Genomic DNA, 23,465 nt, shown 5'->3' on the forward strand with positions numbered 1-23,465 from the left:
TTCAAGTCCAGTAATCTTCTTATCATCAGCTTTTAAATCAAATTTGGATAGCTGTTCAGGGTGAGTCTTAAGAACAAAACACTTGCATCCAAATATATGAAAATACTTCAGATTTGGCTTCTTTTTCTTCACCATCTTATATGGTGTCTTTCCATGCTTGTTAATGAGTGTTGCATTCTGAGTAAAACAAACAGTCTGCACAGCTTCAACCCAAAAATAGTTTGGTAGCTTTGCTTCATCAAGCATAGTTCGTGCAGCTTCAATAAGAGTTCTATTCTTTCTTTCAACAACTCCATTTTGCTGTGGAGTTCCAGGAGCAGAAAATTCCTGCTTGATTCCATGGTCTTTGCAGAACTCTTCCATTGTCAAATTCTTGAACTCAGTGCCATTATCACTTCTTATGATCTTCACAGAATCTTTGACCAATTTATCCAGTTGTTTGACATGATCAATCAAGATAGATGTACTTTCACTTTTTGTGAATACACGCATGTGTATCTGGTGAACTCATCCACTATGATCATAGCATATTTCTTCTTTGTAATAGACATGACATTCACTGAACCAAATAGATCTACATGAAGTAGGTGATAAGGCTCAAGAATTGATGATTCAGTCTTGCTCTTGAATGAAGATTTTCTTTGTTTAGCCTTCTGACATGAATCACAGAGACCATCAGGAGCAAATACTGATTTTGGCAATCCTCTCACAAGACCTTTCTTGACCAGTTCATTTATATTGTTGAAATTTAAATGAGAGAGTTTCTTGTGCCAATTCCAGCTTTCTTCAATTGATGCTCTACTCACCAGACAGATTGCAAACCCATCAATACTTGTTGAAAGCTTGGCTTCATAAATGTTACCATGCCTGTATCCTTTCAGAAAAATTTTGCCCGTAGATTTGCTTACAATTTCACAGTGTTCTTCAAAGAAATCCACATAATAACCTCTGTCACAGATTTGACTAACACTCAGCAGATTGTGTTTAAGTCCCGAGACCAGAGCTAATTCCTTAATGATGACATTCCCAAGATTGATATTGCCATATCCCAATGTTTTTCCAATATTTCCATCTCCATAAGAAACACTTGGGCCAGCCTTCTCCACAAAGTCTGATAACAGGGCTTTATTTCCAGTCATATGTCATGAGCATCCACTGTCCAGAATTAGGATGTTTTTCATGTTGCCCTGCAATCACAAAGACCACTAATGATTAGTTTTAAGAACCCAAACTTGCTTGGATCATTTGGCCTTATCAGGTTTGTTAACATTTGCAGCGGATTTAGCATCAGAGTTTATGTTAACATTTTTCTTATCAGCATTTACACTATCAGACTTTGTATCAGAACTTACACTAGAAGGAACAATGCTAACTTTCTATAAAGAAGGTTTTATTTGATAATAATCATAGTACAAACTATGATATTCCTTACAAGTATAAATGGAATGCCATAAACTACCACAATGAAAACAAGGATTTTGTGGCCTATATCTAACAGACTGACTCTTAACTCCTGACTTTGAAGATAAGGAGTTTATGTTCTTATTCTTCTTGTAAAAAGAAGCCAGATGGTTAGAACTTCCACAGTTATGACATGTTTTTCTAGGAGCATTAGGAACAGGCTTATAATCATTGCTTTTATTCACACCTTCCTTTCCATTCCTAATTTTTCTCGGTGACTTTACCTTGTTTATATTTTTAACATCTTTCAGCTTATGCTTAAGCTGCTTCTTTGTCATTAAGCCTACGTTAACTTCAGTTGTCTTTTCCTGTTTTAGTTTGTCAGAAATTAATTCCTCTTTTACTTCTGATTTCTCAGTATCAGACTTTACAGCTACAAACTTAACAGGTTTTAACTTTGACTTTTGTTTAACAACTATAGGCTTAACTTCTACAGTTCCTTTATCATTCTTATCATCTCTATAACCTAAGCCTTCTTTCCAGTTTCCACTACTTAACAAATTCTGAGTTGTTCTGCTAGAGTTAGTCCAAGTCCTGATAATCTCTCTTTCCTTTTCTAACTCAGTCTTTAGAGATTCATTCATTTTAAGCACTTCATCCATAACATAGAAAGCATCATCTCTATCTTTCTGGGTTTGATGGAACATGACTAACTCTTTTTCTAAATACTCATTCCTCTTTTTACAAGCAAGATTTTCAGAAGTTAATCTTTCACATGTTAAAGTTTGATCTCTGTAATTAATGAACATGGTTTTAAGATATCTTCTCAACTCATTAATGTCATCAGTATGAAAGGCATAAGTAGTTTGAGGTACCTTTAACTCAGCAGCTTCAGGACTGCTATCAGCATTTGCCATCAAGGCATAGTTCACCTCACTTTCAGAATCTGAAGTGTCTGTCCAGCTTTTCTTTTTTGTGATAAGAGCCTTGCCTTTGTCACTCTTCACTTTCTTGCAATCAGGAGATATGTGGCCTTTCTCACCACAGTTATAGCATTTGACATTTGTGTAATCTTCTCTGTCAGACTTCCCTCCTTTGCATTCAGATTTTCTGAAACTCTTCTTATCAGAACTTGCACCTTTCCTGGAAAACCTCTTTCCCTTTCTGAATTTCTTGTATGCAATCCTTGTGATTCCTTTCACCATAAGAGCACACAGCTTCATCATCTCTTCATCAACATCCATCTCAGGCAAACTTTCAGTTTCTGAGTCATCATCACTATCAGAACTTGATGACTCAGTATCAGACTTTGTGATGAGCGCTTTTCCCTTGCCTTTTCTTGAGGTAGCTGCCTTGGGGGATTCTTCTTCAGCCTTAAGACTGTCCTTGACTTTCCCCCTTTCCTCTTGCTATTTTGTTCCATCTCAAGTTCATAAGTCTTGAGCATCCCATAAATTTCATCAAGAGTTGTTTCATCAAGATTATATTTGTCTCTTATAATTGTTGCCTTCAAATCCCAACTTTCAGGAAGAGCTAACAGGAATTTAAGGTTTGAATCTTCAAGATCATACTCCTTATCAACTAGTGACAAACATTCAAGAGTTTGACAAATCTGTCATATAAATCAATCAATGACTCATTAGTCTTTGAGTCAAAGTGTTCATACTCTTGAGTGAGTATTGTCTTCCTGTTCTTCTTAATCGAATCAGTTCCCTGGCACCTTGTCTCCAAGGCATCCCATATCTCCTTTGCAGTCTTGCAGTTAATTACCCTGTTTGACATTACATTATCAATGGCACTATGCAGCAAGTGTCGTACCTTAGCATCCTTAGCAATTGATGCTATATCTTCAGCAGTGTAATCAATCTTCTCCTTTGATACAGACTTTGCTGCTTCACCTGCAACTACAACAACGAGCTTTGTTGGTTTGTGAGGTCCTTCATTGATTCTGTCAAGATATTCTTGATCTGTAGCTTCCAGAAACATAGTCATCCTCACCTTCTATATGGGATATTCAGATGGTTCCAGTATGTGAACTCTAATAACCTCATATCGAATATGGATTTGAGTCTTTGGGGGTTCTTCAGTTTTGGTGGGCTTGGTTGGAGTTTCTGCTTCAGACATGATTGTTTTTGGATCTTAAAATGTTTGTGTGTTAACAGATAGGCTCTGATACCACTTGTTAGGTCACACACACTGTAGAAGGGGGTTGAATACAGTGTTTATCACAATCAAATCGAATTAAAGAACTCAAGTAACAGAAAACAGACTTTATTCAATATAATAAACTCTGTTACAATATGGAACTGTCCTCTCTCAGTGATGAACAAATATCACGAGAGCTGCTAGAGTTACAATGAATAATATTCTCGATAATGATAACACTTATAGTGTAAACCCTATGTCTGTGTTTATATATATCACACAGTTACAAGATAATCGCTAATTGATATGGAATATAATTCTGCTTCCTAAAACATATCAATCAGTTATCTTTTCTTCCAAGTATTCCATTTTTCACAGAATTCCTTCTTCATGCATATCTCTTCTTACGTTTGTCTTGATCTTCTTTCCTTTCAATCAGCCGCCTTCCTTATTTGAAAATTTCCTTTAAGTCCTGATATTATCTCCTGAATCTTAAGTACTGATAACTTAAGTTCTGACTTCAGTATAAGTGCTGATTTCAGTTAAGTACTGACTTGTCCTGTTTAAGTAAGATCTGAAAACTAAACATAAATTATATTAGACATGACATTATCAAATATATCTAACATACATTATGCTCTAAATTGTTTTAAGCTCGAAGTCCTGAGATTTTATGTATCATTTTTAAATTGTAGAATCTCCAGCAAATGTTTAATTCTATTTAGGGTTGTAATGAACCGGTTGTTACACATGACTGGATTCGAGATTCACTCGTAAAAAAAAGCTATAGGCTAAGTTTGTCCAAACAATCCTGAGATAGACCGGTACTCAAATTCGACTCGATTCAAATTTGTCAAAATGAATTATATATATAAACTAAAATTTGTTTTATTTACATAAATAATATAAAATACAATAATATGTACATCATGGATCAACTATTAATCATCTGAAATCCCATAATTTACAAAATTAAATATACTCCCTGTGTTTATTTTTAATTATCCAGTATTGACTTTTGATAATCAAATCGATCGAAGTTTGACTGAAACTAATATATATTATATAATTAAAATTATTTTAAAAAATTATATAATAGAAAACTATGACTAATCTATTTTAATATTTAGCTTTTAGTTTTTTGAAATTATAAGAATTTTAATCTTTATTTAAAAGTTGGTCAATTTGACCATTGAAAAGTCAAACATGATAATTAAAAATAGACCTAGGAGTATTAAATATGAACAAGCACTAGAACGAGAAAAAATTATTATTATTTTTAAAATTTTACTGACCAACTCAAGCTCAACTCGAATTGGACTGGATTCGAAATGTTGGTAAACAACTCAAACTCTGAGTTCACTTTTGAACAATAAAAATTGACCGATAAAATAATCGAGTTTAATTTAACTAGTTTAAAAAAACTCGTAGTCAAATTCGATAAGTAAAAACTGGACTCAAGACTTGGATGTTAGGGCCCTAGTTATATTTGTATATATCCGTAACATCTAAATTTCAACGTTCAAATTAAACTTATTAAATACAATTGGCATTGATATTTTTTATAATTATGTTGGATCAAATTCACAATATAATTTTAATGAAAAACATATATTTTTATAAATGTGTAGAATTTAAAGTAAAAAATCCAAATTACACTTACTAAAAATAAAGTACATTATAATAATTATAAATGTGTTAGGATTTTTACGATGTATTGTATTACCTGTAAAAAGAGTACCATAAAAATATACCTGTGTTAAAATTAGGATAAAAAGCAACTTATTTATGGTTTAATCGCTGACTCCTCTAAAACCGAATCCCACCTGGATTTAAATCAGTGAAGTCACGCGTACTAAAAATCTATATATATTCAACACTCTTGCCATATTCCAAACCTGTCTCCACAAACTAATCTTCCAAGCTTCTTCATATTCTTCATAATATATGTAATCTTAAACTAGGGTTTGGAGAAATCATTGAGCTAATATGACGGCGGAAACAATATCGTTCAATTATTTGGTGAAAGGACTGAAGATGAGTGTTGATCAAGTTGAGAGGGTGAGGCACATGAAGTTGCTTAATCTTCAAAGTCGAAGGAAGCTGTGTTTGGTTCTGGACTTGGATCATACTCTTCTTCACACCAATTTTCGACATCAGCCAAACACTAATATTAAAGACCCTCCTTGTCATGATGACATCTTTGAATGGAAGGCCACGGGAGTCAAGTACTTAACCAAGTTGAGGCCTTTTGTTCGGAGTTTCTTGCAAGAGGCAAGTCAGATGTTCGAGTTGTATGTTTACACTATGGGATCACGCGATTATGCTTCTATCGTTGTTCGCGACTTTCTTGATCCTCAAGGCATCTACTTTGGTGATCGAATCATATCAAGGGAGGATTGCACTGTCAAAGGACTTAAGGGACTTGATGTTGTGCCTGTTCATCCCAGTGCTGTTGTTATTTTGGATGACACTGAGGCCGTCTGGAAAGGCTTTTTTCGGAATTTGATTCTAGTTGAGAAGTATGATTATTTTTCTCAAGTTGGCCGATTGGATGAAAGTGAGGATGCAGGAGAGTTGAGTTTTGCTTTGGAAGTTCTTACTAAGCTACACTCTGTTTATTTTGAGTCGTACGATTGTTTCATGGAATGCGATGTGAGAGACCTGATTCATACTCATTGGGAGGAATTTATGGACGATCAAGGGCACCAAGTATTAGCAGAGATTAAAGCCAAACAAGAAACTAGCAGAGATTAAAGCCAAACAAGAAACAATACATCGATGTTTAGAAGATGACCTTTGAATGGATCAACTGCGTACTCTGATAATTATGATGAATGAATACATCTGATACTTATAATATGCTAGAGATTATAACAGACCAGAAGATCAGGAACTAACTGCCGATTTTCCTCCGTCAATCTACTAACAGACTCCTAAAATAAAGCCTTACCATGTCTTGTATACTTAGACCGCATACAAACAATTATTTAAAACAAAACAAATAGAAAATAAATAATTATGTTAGATTATTAATCCAACATATTCCCCCCTAATCCAACATAATTAAACTGATCGACCTGCAGCAGTTTCTGCAACACCAAGTAGCTTCCTCATTTTCTCAAATTTCATTGCAGAGAGAGCCTTTGTTAAAATGTCAGCACGTTGTTCTCCTGTGCTAATGTGTTTAATCACTATCAACCCCTGTTCTACACACTCTCTAATAAAATGATACCGGACGTCTATATGCTTGCTTATGCCATGGAATACGGGATTTTTAGCTAGGTCAACAGCAGACCTATTATCAATGTACAAGGTAACAGGTCCAACTTTCACATCAGAAATTTGATTCAGAACTCTTTGCAACCATATCGCTTGACATGCTGCAGCTGTGGCTGCCATGAACTCGGCTTCACAGGACGATAGAGCAACACAACGTTGCTTCTGGGAAATCCATGTTATCAAACTTTCATCCAAATAAAATACCATTCCGCCTGTGCTTCTTCGATCTTCAATACTTCCAGCTAGGTCGCTGTCTGAAAAACCTGCTAGCAAGTAGTTTCCTCGTCCCTTTGTGTAAACTAGACCAAAGTTTATCGTTCCCTTCACATAACGAAGGATCCTCTTTGCTGCATTAAAATGAAGTGTAGTTGGACGTTCCATGTATCTGCTTACAACTCCAACGGCATAGGCGATGTCAGGCCTAGTGTGTACTAAATAACGGAGACCTCCTACCATCGACTTAAACTGTGTTGGATCAACTGGTTCACCTCTCTCATCCTTAGTCAACTGAATCTTATGTTCCATAGGGTATTTAACAGGGTTGCATTCACTCATTCCTGCTTTCTCGAGAACCTTTTTTGCATAGGCAGTCTGTTTCAATTCGATCGATCCCTCCCTTTGTTCAACTTCCAAACCGAGATAGTAAGACAGTGTGCCTAGATCAGTCATGTCAAATTCCCTGGCCATCTGTCTTTTGAACCTTTCAATGTTAACAATATTGGTTCCAGTGATCAAAAGATCATCTACATAGACTCCAAGTATCAGGGACTCAGAACCTTCCCTCCTAGTGTAAACGGCATGTTCATAAGGACATTTTACAAAACCTAAACGTAACAAGCACTTGTTCAATTGTGTGTACCAGGCTCTGGGAGCTTGACGTAATCCGTATAGGGCCTTGAGCAGTCTGTACACTTTGGTCTCGTGACCAGCCTTTACATACCCCTTAGGTTGAGACACGTATACTTCCTCCTCTAATTCGCCGTTCAAGAAGGCTGACTTAACGTCGAGGTGATGCACCTCCCAATCATTTTTTGCAGCCAAAGCGAGTAGTAAACGGACAGTCTCCATTCTTGTGACCGGAGCAAAAACTTCCTCATAATCGATACCGTACTTTTGAACGTATCCCTTTGCTACAAGACGAGCTTTGTGTTTTACAATGTCCCCATTCGTGTCCTTCTTTACTTTGAAAACCCACTTTAAGTCAATAGCTTTGTGTCCCTTTGGCAAAGAGGTCAATACCCATGTTTTATTTTTTTCTATTGCTTCGATTTCACTGTTCATCGCTTTCTTCCATACATTGTCTTTGGTTGCTTGCTCATATGTCACTGGATCATCAATTCCCAACAAGAGCATTTCATCAGCTAGCTCAATTGTTTCTGAGTTGTTATAGATATCACTAAGAGTTCTGAAATGCTTTGGCTCGCTACTTGAACTAGCATCTAAACTGTCAAACTCGTCAGACCCATTTTCTACTATTTCTCTGCTGTGAGCTACGGTTTCGGGAGTGTATGGACTTGAGTTTGCTCTGGCATTTGAGTTATCAGATAAGTGCCTTTGTGACTGTGGTGTGGACACACTTGAGTCCTCCGTTTCCTCTTCATTCTGCACATTATTCTCTTCATCTTGCATATTTAATTCGAAACCAGCCAATTCAAAGGAACCAGTAGCATAGTGTTTTTCAAAATCAGTTGTCTCCCATGGCCATCCTTGTGATTCGTCAAAAATAACATCATGACTTACATGAATTGTTCCGGTGATTGGATCATAGAGCCGATAGGCCTTGGTTCCAGGTTCTCTTCCAAGATGGACTACTTTCTTGCTTCTGTCATCTAATTTCTTGACATGTACACTGGGTATCTTCATGTGAGCAATACAACCAAAGATTCTTAAGTAGTCCACAAAAGGTTTCTTTCCAAACCAAGCTTCGTATGGGGTCATTCCTGTTAGACTTCGTGTGGGTAGTCTGTTTAAAACGTACACAGCATGTCGAATTACTTCCCCCCACATGACAGATGGAACTTTCATTTCTTTCAACATACTTCTGCCCATTGCTACTACTGTTCTGTTACGGCGTTCAACAACGCCGTTTTGTTGAGGTGAGTATGGAGCAGTAAAGTGTCGAAGTATCCCTGCTTCTTCGCAGAATTTTGTAAATTCATGTGAGCAAAACTCACCCCCACGATCAGTCCTGAAAACTTGTATTTCTGGTTTTCCATCTTTTTCAACCAGTGCTTTAAAACATTTAAATATCATCAATGCCTCATCTTTAGATTTTAACATATAAACCCACATCATACGAGTAAAGTCATCAACCAATAACATGAAATATTTATTTCCAGCAGGTGTGTGAGGAGATATGGGACCACATAGATCCCCATGTACCAATGCTAAAGGAGTTTTTGCAGAAAAAATAGACTTAGTAGGAAAGGGCTTACGAGTTTGCTTTGATAAGAGACATCCGTCACACAGTTCTTTTGGTTGACTTAATGCAGGCATTCCATTCACCATGTGATGCTTTGACATTTCTTGCATTGCTTGATAATTTACATGCCCCAACCGTAGATGCCACAGTCGGCTTGTTTCTTCTGCTTTGGCTAACAAACACGTTCCCCTGTTCTCCTGAATGCTTAGTTTATACAACCGGTTTAATGACCTTTGGACTCGCATAAGTAATTTTCCACTTGTGTCATATACCCACAGTTGGTCCCCATCGAGAATAACTCTGTTGCCTTCCTCGGATAGTTGCCCCAAGCTAATTATGTTGCTTTTAAGAGTGGGAATAAAGAATACGTCTTTGAGTTCCCTCTCCTCGCCGTTCTTGCACAATAATTTTATTGAGCCCCTTCCTCTTATATGTACCACAGAACCATCTCCAAACTTGACTTGACCAGCAACACTTTCATCGAGTTTTGTAAATTTTTCACGGTGTCCAGTCATATGATTGCTGGCACCATTATCTAAGTACCAGATATTCTCTTCAATTTTACCTTCAATTTCCTTTCCTATGTTGGTCGTTGCCTTAAGTGTACCAGTGTTGTGTAGCATCATCCTTACGTCCGTTATGTTTGTGTAATTCTTGAGTTCTGCCACCAACAAGGCGGGCTCTTCATCATTAATTTGAGTTAAGTTTGCCTCAGCTCTCTGTTCTCGTCTTGGTTTTCGACATTCTCTAGCGTAATGACCTTGGTTTTGACAATTGAAGCATCGTACCCTGCTTCGATCGCCTCTGAACCCACGGTTGTCTTTGCCAGAATCCCCTCCTCTAGTTGTCTTCTTAATCCATTCCTCTCGTGTGAGCAGGAGCTTTTTCTCACTTCCTTCCCGTTTCGACCATTCTTCTTCAGTCAACAGGAGTTGTCCACCAATATTTTCATCTTGACCTTTGAGCCTCTCTTCATGTGCCTTGAGAGATCCAACTATCTCCTCAACTGACATGGTTTCAGGATTGCCAAATTGTTCGATTGCTGACGCAATTTGCAAGAATTTGGCAGGTACTGCTCTTAACAACTTTTTGACCACGTACGCTTCCTCAACTGTCTCGCCTAGAGCCCGAATGTTTGTCACTAGGCTGTTCAACCTCATACAAAAGTCATCTATAGGATCTGTTTCCTTCATACGGATTGATTCAAACTCAGCTTTAAGTGTCTGGGCACGTGCTTTCTTCACTTTGTCAGCGCCCAGATGTACCGTTTTGATTGCTTCCCATGCTTCTCTTGAATTCTTTTTGTCTGCAATTGATAACAATAAATCCTCCCCGATTCCTTGATAGATGATGGCCAATGCCCGTTTGTCCATCTTATCCTCAATGACCGCCTTTGGATCTTTAGGTTCTATAGCCTCCCAGACACCATGAGCTTGCATAAAGACCTGCATCTTCATTGCCCATGCCGTGTAATTAGTCTTTGTCAACATGGGATAACTGAGACCGAAAGAACTCTCTTTACCCTTGGCAGTGTCCATTGTTGGTGGGTGTACGTGGATAGCTCTGATACCAAAATATTAGCAGAGATTAAAGCCAAACAAGAAACTAGCAGAGATTAAAGCCAAACAAGAAACAATACATCGATGTTTAGAAGATGACCTTTGAATGGATCAACTGCGTACTCTGATAATTATGATGAATGAATACATCTGATACTTATAATATGCTAGAGATTATAACAGACCAGAAGATCAGGAACTAACTGCTGATTTTCCTCCGTCAATCTACTAACAGACTCCTAAAATAAAGCCTTACTATACTTAGACCGCATACAAACAATTATTTAAAACAAAACAAATAGAAAATAAATAATTATGTTAGATTATTAATCCAACACCAAGCAGTTGGGACGGGGACTTGTGCACCTGACATGGTATCCGGAAAGCGTGCAAGGGTTGATGATGAATATTCAAGTGTTACTAAGAAGCAAAGGATCTGCTAGTACTCTCAACTTTGATTGCCGGATATTGGAATTTGTTTATATGAAATTTTGGTAGAAACAGGACATTGAACAGTGCTGTAATTGAGTTAACTGAAGTTTGATATCTGATTAGTTTTTATTTCTTGGAATTTGATTATGTATGTGCTATCCAGTTGAAGCCATTTTTGTAAGTTCGACTGCAATGCTTGTAATGGAATATTTGAGCTGTCAATTATTATGCATAAACAAGTGGAATACTGCTGCCTAGGACACGGAGAAGCAGCTTTAATGGGGGACTTGTTCATCTGATATGGGATGTGGAAAGTGCGAGGGGTTGTTGATGAATGTTCGAGCATTACTACAAAGCAAAGGATTTGCTAGTATTGTCAACTTTGATTGAATGTGGATATTAGAATTTGCTTGTATGAAATTTTGGTAGAAACAGGACATGTAAAAGTAATGTACTCTAAATGAGTTGACTGGATGTTTGATATTCTATTAGTAGTTTCTATTTCTGAAAAAATTGATTATATATGTGCTACCTCGTGAAACCATTTTATAAGTTGGACTGCAAGCTTGTTGTGAAACATCTTAAAAATTTAAACTGTCAATTATTATACACTACAAGTGGAATACTACTGCCTGAGACACAGTTACGGGGATTTCAGAAAGACTTGCTTTTCCTCCAAATCCAGTGTTATGGTTTAATTCTGTGTCTATGTTCTTCTTCAAGCATTAGCATGTGCAGAATCATAGGATTGCTTTGGCACTTGTATTGGAAAGACATGGCATGTAGGCCGGACAATTTGGGACTGAACCTAAATAGATTTATTTATATGGTCAGATATGCTACTTTCTGTTGCACTCACCTTCTATCTGAAAATTGGATCTATACTTGCTACTTTCCTATGGGGTGGTGTCAATCCGTCCATTTCAAAGTTGCTGGGGGGATAATGTTGCTTACCAGAATCACAAGGTGGACTTGGCATTAAATGCCTTCACAGATGGAGGAACATTCAGCCTCACACTAATTCTATTTGTCTCCAACAAGTTCATAAAGGGAAAACCGGTATTATATGTTTATGGCCTTGGCCAAAAATTATAAACTTCAAGTCTATTCAGTGTTCTATTGGCTCAGGTTACTTCAATTAATATTACTATTATATTACTTTCCTAATATTATCCTCCAGTATTCAAAAAACATTTCACTTTCCCTTTGCGGATGAAATTAATGACTACTATCCTAATAGCTCTTTCGAAGATAGAGCAATCAGTGTAAACAAGGTGTTCTCTTGCAACACAATTCAGGGCAAAAAATGTGGCTGCAATGTTTAGTCTTGATTCCTTAGTTTATGCACCAAAAGTAATATAAAATTTAATTCATGTATAAGAAAACTATAACCCATTCGATTGGAGCAAAAGAGAAAGATTCTCCAATAGAAAATAATATATGTTATTAAAATCTAAAACATCATACTGTCAAAATTTAACCACTAATCATTTTTTCTTTTTTTCAAATAAATTAAACCAGGATACTTAATAAAAAAAATTAATAATAATAATGTATATGCAATGAATTTACACGAGTCAAAGTAGTACAAATAGAGAAGACAAGCGCCTCAAATATAGAAGTACACAAGGGGAGTAGGTAGCAGTAGATAGGCAGCCTGCAAATTCAGGTGTATCTATAATCTATACACACAGATTTATATACAAACCCTAGCTAGCTAATTGATCAATGGCGCTTGAGTTATGGGAGACGCTGAAAGAATCAATCACAGTATACACCGGTCTATCTCCGGCGACTTTTTTCACTGTTGTAGCTTTGGGACTGGCCTTGTACTATGTGGTGTCTGAGCTGTTTGGACCGTCTCCTCAGGCTCACTATCAGAGAAATAGAGCCTCTGAAGAAGAAGTCCAGCCTCTGCCGCCGCCTGTTCAGCTCGGCGAGATTACCAAGGACGAATTGAAGAGTTATGATGGCACTGATCCTAAGAAGCCTCTGCTTATGGCTATTAAAGGTCAGATCTATGATGTCTCTCAGAGCAGGTATAATCTCTCTCTCTCTCTCCCTATCTCCCTCTCTCTCTCTCTCTCCCCATCTCTATCCCTCCCTCTCTCTCTCTATCCCTCTCTCTCTCCCCCCCCCCTCTTTCTCCCTGTGTGTTTATATTCGATTATAATTGTATGAATATATAGCGTTTTATCTTATGTGTATATGTATGTGTAAATTTGCTTCTGATCAGATGGAATTAGTTGACTTGATTTAAGTTTGAGACACTTGTGATTGGAATAGTTTATATATACATAATTGTGTATTCAGTTCGGAGATTTCAGTTTTGAATTACTGGATTATAGGGAGTTCTGATCTGTTGGGAGTAAAATGGTTTTGGTGAATATGTGAAATGTTTTAATTTTAGGGAAGTAGAGATATCTTTCGAGTTTTGACATTGTTGGATTTGTTGCTTACATAAGATGTTTGGTTTTAGTGAGAGGATTTGATCATTATGTATATGCATGGCATGTGTTGTGAATGAATGAGTTGCTTACTTGCTCCTGAATCTTAAAATATACCCTTCACCTCTGTTTACTTTAGGGTAAGAAAGTAGAAATGTGCTAGGGTGTAAGGAATGATCTGAGAATTGTTTGGCGTTTTCGATGCTCACGATTATGTATCATGAGGAATATAGATTTTGTTTTGTCTAATAACCTTAAATGGCATTAGCATTGTTTGACAATGAAATGACAAAACTTTCGTCCACGAAAATACAAAATTGTTATGAAGACAAACATTACCATAGCCATATCACAACTATCCCTTCCCTGATGAGAACAACACAATATAATGAGTAATAGAGCCTGTAGATCATTTTTTGCAGTGATTTTAAATAATAACACACCTTAACAGATTTTGTTGATAAATTCATTTTTTGTTACATTTGAAGCGATGCACATTATATCTTATACATTCTACCAATTCGCGTGTTAAATCTATTTGACCATCTAGGATGTTTTATGGACCTGGCGGGCCATATGCACTATTTGCCGGGAAAGACGCGAGCAGAGCTCTTGCAAAGATGTCATTCGAGGACAAGGATCTGACTGCAGATCTTACTGGTCTTGGTGTATTTGAGCTTGAGGCTTTGCAAGATTGGGAATACAAGTTCATGAGCAAATATGTTAAAGTTGGAACCATCAAGCAGACGGTACCAGTGACAGATGAGTCAACTGCAAGTGGAACTGCTGAATCTACCGAAGCTGTTGGAGGTGATGCTAAGCCTGCAGAAGATGCTCCATCAGAGTCTGTGGCCGCAGAACCAAAGGAAATCCCAGCTGTAGGTGATGCTGATAAAGAGTAATATCATTGATATCCTCAAAGCAATGCAACAGAGATGGTCTGGTGGAGAAATTAGTGAAGATACAAATGGAAGAATGAGTGGTGTTCTGGTGCATGGCTTTCTTATATGCACATAATGTCATCTCATCTTCCAGTTTTAGGGGATAAAATTAGACTTCAATACTAAGCTGTATTAAATAATGGATTCTGTGTGTTAAACTACCGGGTTGTTGAAATAATGCCGTTCTCTGAATAAACAGGAATCCAACTTGTGGCCTGTGCACCTCTTTGAAATCTTTATTTTCTCATATCAGCCCAACATTTTCACTTTTTATATGGTTTTGTGATTGAACTAATTGTTGTTTATGGGTTTTTAAGAATTGATGTGTTTTCAGCCAAAGAAAGTGCCACAAGATAACGTACTTTGTTGTCACTCGTCACCAATGTAAACAGTTATCTGTAGGATGAAGGGCGGGTAAAATCTGATGTTGATGGTAGTGCGGACTTGTTGAACTGATAATGGGTTCTCTATAGAAATATTTAAAGTAAACAAAACATAGTTTGGTCATTTTTGTGCTGTGGATGATTTCTTCCCAGTTGTTTTTAAAGACAATGTGACCTATCAAAAATGATTTTTCCAAGAAAAGACTGTAAGCCTCAAAGTGTAGAGAATAGGTAGATTGGCAAGTGCATATTATTGTTAATTTTGTTATTATCTGTTATTGCATATACACAAAGTACTCTCGTCTGAATCATTGCCTCTTAATTTATGGGAGAAAGAATCGGGGCTTGCCTTGTACTGTTTGGCTTCAGAAATGTTTAAAACGTCTTATCAGCCACAGTATTAGAGGATTACAGATTCTGAAGAAGTGGAACAGCCTCTGCCTCCTCCTGTTCAGCTAGGTGAGATTACTGAGATGGAATTGAAAGTATGGTGACACTGATCTGAAGAAGCCTTTTCTTATGGTTATTAAAGGTAAGATAAATGATGTCTCACAGACCAGGCATGTCTATAGCTACATAGTTGTATCTTCATGTCTGTGTGAATTTGCATATGATTGGATGAAATTTATCATATATGATTCAGCTTTCTGGATAACTCTGAGGTCTATTTGAGATGCTTTTGATTGGCAGTTTATACATATGCCTGGATCTGTTTATTTAGCTGGGTCATATAATTCTTGATTGGAGAAATTTGTTATAACTTTGAATATTTTAGGTGGATTTTTATTTAGGGAAGTTAAAGATCTGTTTCGATGTAGCTATGATGTGATTGTTTGTATAGGTTTGGTATTTTTGAGTTGCTTTTCATATTTCCATATATTTTATGTTATGTAGCATGATTTATGAATGAGCAAATTTGTCCTGTATCTGAAATATATCATGCTTGAATTTATTTACCTGAGAATTGGAACCAAAACACTGAAGGGTAGGAGTAGGAGTAGGAGTAGGAGTAGGAGTAGGAGTAGGAGTATGATCTAAAAGCAGTGTGGTGTTTTCAGTTCCTTGTAATTATTCAAATGGCAGAGTATTGTTTTAAAAAGACATTGCAAAGGTACCAAGATGCCAAATTGCTCTATCAAGACAAAAATGGCTAATGGTTTTCTGATAAAAATACCACCCAGATAAACTGGCAGACTCATTACTCATACATTTTTGTGAGGGTTTTGGGAAAACAAGTTGATGAGCAAATATGTAATAGTTGGAAGACCATCAGAGTAGCAGTGGCGTATGAGTCGAATACGTTACTGGTCTTGGGAGGTGATGCTAAGCCCCAAAGATGCTCCATAAGAGTGTGGCCACAAAAGCAAACGAAATCACATTTGTAGGTGAAGTTTGCTGGTATGATATGTCCACAACCTAAGATTCACATCCAAAGAGGACCTGGAGGAAAACATTAACAGCTAACTTTTACTAAATCTTAAATGGTGACCAAGTACACTACAAGTTAATTAGCTATTAGACAATAGATTTAAATTTGCAAGTGTAACTACTCACTACTAGACTACTAAGCAAGCACTTGAAACGCCATGTTAGGGAGAACGAATTTTATCCAACTTTGCTGGTATTCTGACGTGAGCTATAGCTCATTTTCATTTATAAACACAAAAATATCCAAATTAATAAATAATTACTATTTACCCACGAACTAATTTAGTAATACATCATTTTTTAGTACATAAGTTATTTTAAGTTTTTATACCTAGATAATTTTCGATATTATAAAATTTTAATTTTGTCAAATACAATAAAATTTTGACAATTGTATTTTATTTTATTTCTGCTAATTAGACACTTGTATTTCATTTACGTACAAAGGATGTTTTTTTTTAAAAATAATAATTTAACTTTAATTTTTTTTTTTAAAAAAAAACAATCAGCTTTAGTTGTTGTTCCCCCCTAGCGCTCTCTTTTTCCCCGCCAAAATCAAGTACTTGAAGAGGGTCGGGTCGATAAGTACACCGAGAGTACATCTGCAACATTTTCCCCCAAATTGATAAACCCTAATTCCAAAAAGAAAGAAGACCCCCAAATCAGAGATGGAAATAAAGGTGAAGTGCAGCTGTGGAGAAAAAAAGTGCAAAGAATGGGCTATTGTTGAGCTCCAAGGCGTTGTTGAAGTTCAGCCTGACTTTCAACATTCTTTTCGTACTCTCCCAATGGGTAAACTCTGCCGCCCTTCTTCTCAGGTAAACCGATAAAACCTCCCGGTTATGTCGAAATAAACCTCTCTTATGCGATAACCTTTTTTAAATTATAATTTTCCCAGTTCCAAGGAGATCACTTTAAACTTAGAGTAACGCTAGAGACACAAAAAAATTGTTACAAAATAACGTGATATGAGTGATGTGGCTGTATGAAGTAATTTAATTAGTGCTATAGGGTCCGTTTATATTTTGTCAATAAAAATTTGACACGCTGATAACTATTTTGTTAACTAATTTTGTATCCTTAGTTTTTTTACCTAAAGTTATTTTATCGGTCGGATAAATATATTAAAGTAATTGAATTGATGGGGTTGAAATATAATGAGTATCTAATTTTTTATAGACATTGTCTTTTGATAACTTCGGAGAGCTGATAATGTGTTTTTTTTGTATTGATTAAGGAAAATTATACATTTACTGTTGGCTATCATGAACTGAGTGGATCAAAGGTGCCTCTAAAGAAACCATTTTTGGTGATGAAGAAAACTAAACATTCTGTTGCGGATAAGGATGATAGTGATACTGCTTCATTGTCTAAGGTAGAATTGGAGGTCATTGGAATTGTTCGGCACCGGATTTTGTTCAAGAACAGGCCAAAGGCTCTAATTTCTAGTAAGATTAACATTTAATTTACTTGCAACAACTGTGTTATATGATTAGTGTTTTGTCCCATTATTATTTGTTGCTCCTGAGAGTATTTAGTTTTTAAAACATTCGGTAAAACTTCCTATGTACCAGGTCTTGCCACTTTACTATTTCATCTCAAATAACCTTCCAACAACATTTTTAATATCTAAGATATACATAAAACTAACTACATTAACAGCCTTTCTATGTGTGTTAGCAAGGACCCTGCTCATAGATGCCCCTAAGTGTGTTTGTTTTGGTTTTACATTCATAAGACTGATTGAAAATATTTCTGTGACTGCCTATAGACTCAAGTTAGGACATACAGGTAGAAATGTAATCTTCATCCGAGGGATTGTTTGGTATATGGTTTATCAACAGCTTTACCAAATCAGAATATTGTTCCTATGTGTTCGTATTTGGTTGAGCACTTCATTTGGTTGGAATGGAAAACTACTCCTGGTTGACCTTGTAACTCATCCCCGCACATACCTATGGAGTTCCAGATCATTCCCTTTTCCAATCAACCATCCAACCAACCAAATGTCCCTTAAGTACCTAGAAAAAATTATATTATATTAGACCATGTAATATCTACGAAAAAATAACAGCCTCGATTCTAATGTAATCACTAAAGTTTAATAAAGGTAAAGTCTGTCTTCGGATAGGGACAGAAACCAAAGGAAATGACTTCACTTTATTTTGGTTATTGAAGTAAAAAAGTACCAAGCTCTCTCGGTTTGTGGTGCTAGATCATTCTTGGAAAATTGTTAAAAGACTAGAAACCTGGATTTCTGATGGCACAGAGACTTAGAAATTAAGTAAAATAAAATAGAGCTTTATCTTGTTGACTAATCAATACGTACAAACGTAATGATATCAGCACACGGTCTGCTTGAAATTTCAGTTCTTCAGATTAGTCGTACATGTCAAAAGTTGGAGAAAATTTCAGGACTAAGAAATAGATGGTTCAAACCTTTTGTATATATTTTTGGCACCTTGCTTGATAAGATGTCTGCTGGCAGTTTTTTAAATCAAATATTTTTTTGTTGTATCAAAGTTAGTGTGTATCCTTCTCAACTTTTTCTTATCATTATATGTTTTCTGCCCTTGGTGCAGGTTCACAACCAGTAGCAAAGGCCAAGCCTAATGCACCAGATTCTGTTGGTCTTACAAACTAACATGAATTTCATATATTCCAAAGATGTGATGAGTTGAACAAGAGCATCAATTATGATTACATCTTCTAGTCATTATATTTTACTTGTTGCAACATTTAGTCTCTATCATTTGGGATTGACAACGATTTTTCCTTTCTGCATCTCTATCGTTATATCCTGTGTATCTATCTTTAGCCAGAGCAGGCACGAGTTTGAATAGTACTAGTAGTAGTTGAGTGACTGCCTCTGCATTATGTATCATGTATCTGCTAAAGAAATAGTATTGGATACACATTGTTGATGGATTAAGATCATTAGTTTTTCTTTTGTCCGTGTAACACATTGTCAATTGATTAAAATCATTATTTTTTCTTGTCTGTGCGACCACAATATTGAAAAATGGGAAATTCCAACCACAACACACATAAGTGGAGTATATATCAAATTTGGGTTAAATATCAAAGTGGTCACTCAACTGAACGTCATATATCAGTTTAAAGTTTAATTATCAAAATTAACGGGGTATCATTTGAATCACTAAAGTCATAATAAATATCATACATATACCTCAAAATATGTGCTCGAAAAATAAAATTTATTTTCGAGATGGAGACGAGGAATGTTTTGATTTTGGCTTGTTTAACTTTCACATTTTTTTAGTTAAATCTTCGGTCTATACCGTCAATTTTTAAGGGTGGAGGAAAAATATGACTAGCTGAGTACATGTATACAGCACCTGGCCAGTGTCAACTAGTTGAAATGATCATTTGCACTCCATGCTTAAGATGATTAAAAGAGATGAATTCTCGGGTAAATCACTACAATAAAAAATTAATCAACACAATATCGGTGGACTCGGCCGCGTAGCCAATAAATCGACCAATATATCGGAAAATCTGTTGCTTTCGATCTTGTTGGACTGGATCGCTGAATTAAACAGCTTGGGTAAACTCCGGTCAAAACTCGGGTCAAACCTGGAAAAATCAAGTCACGAGATCAACTCCTCAAAAATTAGTCTTGGACCTCATATCTTTCACAGATATAGGTTTACACTATATGTGTTATCATTATCGAGAAGATCATACATTATAACCTAGCAGCTCTCGTGATATTTGTTCATCACTGAGAGATAACAGTTTTATTGTAACAAAATTTATTATATCGGATATATCTGTCTACTGTTACTTGTGTTCGAAATCGATTTGATTGTATTCTATATTGTACTCAACCCCCTTCTACAGTGTTGTGTGACCTAACAATTGGTATCAGAGCCTATCTGTTAACACACATACAATAAAGATCCAAACAATCATGTCTGAAGAAGCAGAAAATCCAACCAAGCCCACCAAAACTGAAGAAACTAAAAACACTCAAATCCACAGTCGATATGAGACTATTAGGGTTCCCATACTGAGACCTTCTGAGTATCCCATATGGAAAGTGAAGATGGCTATGTTTCTAGAAGCTACAGATCCAGAATACCTTGACAGAATTAATGAAGGACCGCATAAGCCAACCAAGCTCTCTGTTGTAGTTGCAGATCAGCCAGCAAAGATCATACCAAAGGAGAAAAGTGAGTATACAGCTGGAGATATCTCATCCATTGCCAAGGATGCAAAGGTAAGGCATTTGCTGCATAGTGCCATTGATAATGTCATGTCAAACAGGGTAATTCATTGCAAGAATGCAAAGTAGATATGGGATGCTTTGGAGACAAGATGTCAGGGAACTGATGCAATCAAGAAGAACAGGAGGACTATACTCACTCAAGAGTATGAGCACTTTGACTCAAAAGCTGATGAGTCATTAACTGACTTATATGATAGGTTTGTCAAACTCTTGAATGATCTGTCACTGGTGGACAAGGAATATGATCTTGAAGATTCAAATCTAAAATTCCTTTTAGCTCTTCCTGAAAGTTGGGATTTGAAGTCTACTACTATAAGAGACAACTATGCTCTTGATGAAACTACTCTTGATGAAATTTATGGTATGCTCAAGACTTATGAACTTGAGATGGATCAAAGAAGCAAGAGATATGGGAGAAAGTCAAGGACAGTTGCTCTTAAGGCTGAGGAGGAATCCCCCAAAGTGGCTGTCTCAAAGAAAGGCAAAGCAAAAGCTCTTATCACAAAGTCTGATTCAGAATCATCAAGTTCTGATGATGATGATTCAGAAACTGAAAGTTTACCTGAAATAGATGTTGATGAAGAGATGATGAAATTGTGTGCTCTTATGGTGAAGGGTATTACAAAGATAGCCTACAGGAAATTCAGAAGGGGAAAGAAGTTTTCCAAGAAAGGAGGAAGTACTTATAAGAAAGGGTTCAGAAAGTATGAAGGCAAAAGTGGAAAGTCTGACAGAGGAGACAACTCAAATATCAAATGCTACAATTGTGGTGAAAGAGGACAAACATCTCCTGACTGCAAGAAAGGAAAGAGTGACAAAGGCAAGGCACTTATCACAAAGAAGAAAAGCTGGACACACTCTTCAGATTCTGAAGATGAGGTGAATTATGCTTTAATAGCAAATGCTGATGGCAGCCCGGAAACTGCTGAATTAAAGGTACCTCAAACAACTTATGCTTTTCATACTGATGATATTACTGAGTTGAGATTATATCTTAAAACCATGTTTATTAGCTACAGAGATCAAACTTTAACATGTGAAAGATTAACTTCTGAAAATCTTGCTTTTAAGAAAAGGAATGATTATTTAGAAAAATAGTTAGTTATGTTCCATCAAACTCAGAAAGAAAGAGATGATGCTTTTTATGTTAGAGATGAATTGCTAAAATTGAATATATCTCTATAAACTGAGTTAGAAAAAGAAAAAGAGATTATCAGGACTTGGACTAACTCTGCCAGAACAACTCAGAATTTATCAAGTAGTGGAAATTGGAAAGAGGGCTTAGGTTATGGAGATGATAAAAGTGAAAAAGGAACTGAACAAATTGAGCAAATTGTTGTTAAACAAACTGCTAAGCCAAAGGTAAATCTTGTTAAGTTTGTAGCTAAAACTGTAAAGTCTGATTCTGAAAAGATGAAAGAGACTGTGACAGAAGTTAAGGAAAAGTCAACTTCTGACAAATTAGAACAGGATAAACCAGCTGAAGTTAACATAGGCTTAATGACAAAGAAGCAGCTTAAGCATAAGCTGAAAGAAATAAGGAATGTAAACAAGGTTAAGGCAGCTAGGAAAAATAGGAATGGAAAGGAAGGTGTGAATAAAAGCAATAATTATACGCCTGTTCCTAATGCTTCTAGAAAGAAATGTTATAATTGTTAAAACTCTTACCATCTTGCTTCTTTTTGCAAGAAGAATAAGAATATAAACTTTTTACCTCCTAAGTCAGGAGTTAAGAGTCAGTCTGTTAGGTTTAAGCCACAAAATTCTTGTTTTCATTGTGGTAGTTTATGGCATTCTATTTATACTTGTAAGGAATATCATAGTTTGTACTATGATTATTATCAAATAAAACCTTCTTTGAAGAAAGTTGCTTTAATTCCTTCTAGTGTAAAGTCTGATGCAAAGTCTGATATAAGTTCTGATAAACAGCATGTTAGCATAAACTCTGATATTAAATCTGCTGCAAATGCTAACAAACTTAAAAAGGCCAAAGGATTCAAGCAAGTCTGGGTCCTTAAAACTAACCATTAGTGGTCTTTGTGATTGCAGGGCAACAGGAAAAACATCCTAGTACTGGATAGTGGATGTTCAGGACATATGACTGGAAATAAAGCCCTGCTCTCAGACTTTATGGAGAAAGCTGGCCTAGGACTTTCTTATAGAGATGGAAACATGGAAAAAACTCTGGGATATGGCAATATTAATCTTGGGAATGTCATCATTGAATCAATAGCTCTTGTCTCAGGACTTAAGCACAATCTGCTGAGTGTGAGTCAAATCTGTGACAGAGGTTATTAGGGTTTCTTTGAAGAACACTGTGAAGTTGTAAGCAATTCTACAGGAAAAGTGGTTCTGAAAGGTTACAGGCATGGTAACATTTACGAAGCCAGACTTTCAACAAGTTCTGATGGTTCTACAATCTGTCTGTTGAGTAGAGCATCAATTGAAGAAAGCTGGAATTGGCATAAAAGACTCTCTCATTTAAACTTCAACAACATAAATGAGCTTGTAAAGAAAGATCTTGTGAGAGGACTACCAACATCAGTATTTGCTCCTGATGGCCTTTGTGATTCATGTCAAAAGGCAAAACAAAGAATATATTCTTTCAAGAGCAAAACTGAGTCATCAATTCTTGAGCCTTATCACCTACTGCATGTTGATCTATTTGGTCCAGTCAATGTCATGTCTATTGCAAAAAAGAAATATGCTATGGTTATAGTGGATGAGTTCACAAGGTACACTTGGGTGTACTTCTTGCACAAGAAGAATGAAA

General features: G+C 36.3%; 3 protein-coding genes across 3 annotated transcripts; all 3 read left to right on the plus strand.

The window, feature by feature from the left end:
• The first annotated feature begins 5,535 nt into the window (after positions 1-5,535).
• On the plus strand, positions 5,536-6,303 carry LOC141719421 (RNA polymerase II C-terminal domain phosphatase-like 4). Its single transcript, XM_074521799.1, has one exon. It carries the CDS (start codon positions 5,536-5,538, stop codon positions 6,301-6,303), a length of 768 nt encoding a protein of 255 aa, XP_074377900.1.
• A 6,545-nt stretch (positions 6,304-12,848) lies between these two features.
• LOC141720691 (membrane steroid-binding protein 1-like) lies at positions 12,849-14,845 on the plus strand. Its single transcript, XM_074523253.1, has 2 exons — positions 12,849-13,280; positions 14,239-14,845. Exons 1-2 carry the CDS (start codon positions 12,970-12,972, stop codon positions 14,588-14,590), a joined length of 663 nt encoding a protein of 220 aa, XP_074379354.1. The 5' UTR covers positions 12,849-12,969; the 3' UTR covers positions 14,591-14,845.
• Positions 14,846-16,965: 2,120 nt separating this feature from the next.
• Positions 16,966-19,390, plus strand: LOC141717059 (uncharacterized). Its single transcript, XM_074519180.1, has 3 exons — positions 16,966-17,258; positions 17,678-17,888; positions 19,023-19,390. The coding sequence occupies exons 1-3, from the start codon at positions 17,109-17,111 to the stop codon at positions 19,082-19,084; spliced, it is 423 nt and encodes a 140-aa protein (XP_074375281.1). The 5' UTR covers positions 16,966-17,108; the 3' UTR covers positions 19,085-19,390.
• Positions 19,391-23,465: the final 4,075 nt, after the last annotated feature.

The sequence above is a fragment of the Apium graveolens genome, chromosome 4 (genome assembly GCF_009905375.1).
Source record: "Apium graveolens cultivar Ventura chromosome 4, ASM990537v1, whole genome shotgun sequence".
NCBI classification, from domain to species: domain Eukaryota; kingdom Viridiplantae; phylum Streptophyta; class Magnoliopsida; order Apiales; family Apiaceae; genus Apium; species Apium graveolens.